The sequence below is a fragment of the Calidris pugnax genome, unplaced genomic scaffold (genome assembly GCF_001431845.1).
Source record: "Calidris pugnax isolate Ruff unplaced genomic scaffold, ASM143184v1 scaffold587, whole genome shotgun sequence".
In the NCBI taxonomy this organism is placed as follows: Eukaryota; Metazoa; Chordata; class Aves; order Charadriiformes; family Scolopacidae; genus Calidris; species Calidris pugnax.
Genome location: NW_015091284.1, coordinates 2189 through 4521, shown reverse-complemented (window position 1 = coordinate 4521; position 2333 = coordinate 2189). Strand labels below are relative to the sequence as shown.

At 66.8% G+C, this 2333-nt stretch overlaps 1 protein-coding gene across 1 annotated transcript in view; it reads left to right on the top strand.

Moving 5' to 3' along the window:
• LOC106899043 (protocadherin gamma-B5-like) overlaps window positions 1–1659 on the top strand; it is a 3102-nt gene extending 1443 nt beyond the window's left edge. Inside the window, exon 2 of the mRNA XM_014960700.1 lies at window positions 2–1659. Within this exon, the coding sequence (XP_014816186.1) occupies window positions 2–1649 (1648 nt within the window). The 3' untranslated portion in view covers window positions 1650–1659. The remainder of the gene's footprint in view (window position 1) is intronic.
• Window positions 1660–2333: the final 674 nt, after the last annotated feature.

The following is a 2333-nucleotide window of genomic DNA, read 5'->3' as shown; positions in this document are numbered from 1 at the left end:
GCTTCGGGAAAATTCCGGCCAAGGTGCTTCAGAAGTTCGAGGTGGACGCGGAGAGCGGGACAATGACGCTGCGGGAGGCGCTGGACTTCGAGGACACGCGAGCCTTCATCCTGGCCGTGGAGGCGCGAGACGGGGGCGGTCTGGTGGCTCACTGCAAGGTGGAGGTGGAGGTGCTGGACGTGAACGACAACGCGCCCGAGATCACGGTGTTGTCGGTGTCGAGCCCGGTGCCCGAGGACGCGCCCGCCGGCACCGTGGTGGCCCTGCTGAACGTGAACGATCCGGACTCCGGGGAGAACGGTCAGGTGTGGTGCGAGCTGTCGGGCGAGGCGCCGCTGTCGATCGTGGCGTCGTCGGGCGGCTCGTACAAGGTGGTGACGGCGAGCGCGCTGGACCGTGAGCAGGCGTCCGAGCACCGCGTGACGGTGGTGGCCAGGGACCGGGGCAGCCCGCCGCTGTGGAGCCGCGCGTCGCTGGTGCTGGAGGTGTCGGACGTGAACGACAACGCGCCGGTGTTCGAGGAGGCGGCCTACAGCGCGTACGTGGCGGAGAACAACGCGGCGGGCGCGTCGGTGGTGCGCGTGCAGGCGCGGGACGCGGACGCGGGCGCCAACGGCCGCGTGAGCTACTGGCTGGCGGGCGGCAGCGCGGGCGCGGCGGCGTACGTGTCGGTGGAGGCGCGGAGCGGCGCGGTGTACGCGCAGCGCTCCTTCGACTACGAGCAGTGCCGCGAGTTCTCGGTGGCGGTGCGGGCGCAGGACGGCGGGGCGCCGGCGCGGAGCTCCACGGCCACGGTGCGCGTCTTCGTGCTGGACCGCAACGACAACGCGCCGCGCGTGCTCTGGCCGGCGCCGGGAGACGCGGCGGCGGCGTCGGGGGCGTCGGGATCGTCGTCGCCGTCGGGGCCGTTCGAGGTGGTGCCGCGCTCTGCCGAGGCCGGGTACCTGGTGGCCAAGGTGGTGGCGGTGGACGCGGACGCGGGGCGCAACGCGTGGCTGTCGTACGAGCTGGTGCAGGCGTCGGAGGCGGCGCTGTTCCGCGTGGGGCTGCACAGCGGCGAGGTGCGGACGGCGCGGGCCGTGTCGGAGAGGGACGCGGCGAAGCAGCGGCTGGTGGCCGTGGTGAAGGACCACGGGCAGCCGGCGCTGTCGGCCACGGCCACGCTGCACGTGGTGCTGGCCGAGAGCTTGCAGGAGGCGCTGCCGGAGCTGAGCGAGCGGGCGGCGGGCGCCGACTCGCCGGCCGAGCTGCAGTTCTACCTGGTGCTGGCGCTGGCGCTCCTCTCCGCCCTCTTCCTGCTCAGCGTGGCGCTGGCCGTGCTGGCGCGGCTGCGCCGGGCCGGGCCGCCCGCCGTCCTGCGCTGCCTGGGCGCGCAGCGCTTCTCCGTGGCCGGCGCCGCCTTCCCGGCCGACTTCTGCGAGGGCACCTTGCCCTACTCCTACAACCTGTGCGTGGCGCCGGGACGCGCCCTCGCCCAGCCCGCTTGGCCCTCGCCGCCGCCTCTGCCCGTCGTGCCCGCGGAGGATCTGCTGGGCGCGGAGCCCTGCGGGAAGCCGAGCCCGAGCATCAGCGCCGGCGCGGGAGAGCCGCCCGCCGACCCCGACGCCCCGCAGGTCTGTAAGCCCGCGCGCTCTCCCTCTTTTCCCTGAGCTGTGCTCAACCTCCCTCTCGATTGCCCTGGGTTTTCGCCGGTTGTTGTGGATGGGGAGTGATGGCCCGTGTGTGCATGAATGGATGTAGGATTGGGGTAATATTTTTCCATTCAGAACGGGCTTTTTGCCGCGAACTCCTTGGCTGTATCGGTTGTCAGTAGGTCTGGTTCACCGGAGAGGTTTTGACTCCGACTATTTTGTTGCCTAAAATCGTTAAGTTAGTAATAGTTAAGGCGAATCACTACTGTGTCGAATGAGATCCGCTGACACTGCATGAGCGCTTCGGAAGTAGTACTTGCAGTTGGAGTCATTTCCTTTCTGATCAACCTTTTCTGCAAACTGTGTTCTTGGACCTGCTTGATGGACAGTCTCGACCTCGTTGCTTAATGTTTTTTCGCTATTGGACTCTCAAAGGAAAGGCGTGTGTGCAGCTCCATGGCTGGAAAAGAGAAAGATTCCTCGTCCCTAGTGAGAGAAGAGAGTGTCGCTTATCATTTTGGGAAATGCTGTTAAAGCCATGGCAGAAATGGTAGCAGCAGTGGGACGGGTTTACTTTGTGTGTCTGTGGAGCGCTGATCCGTGTCTTCGTAAAGGTATGAGCGGGGTACTCCCCTTCCATTCACAGCAGAAATCAATCGGAGGCACTTCCTTGTTCTTCGGTGGTCAGAGGTTCTAGCTCAG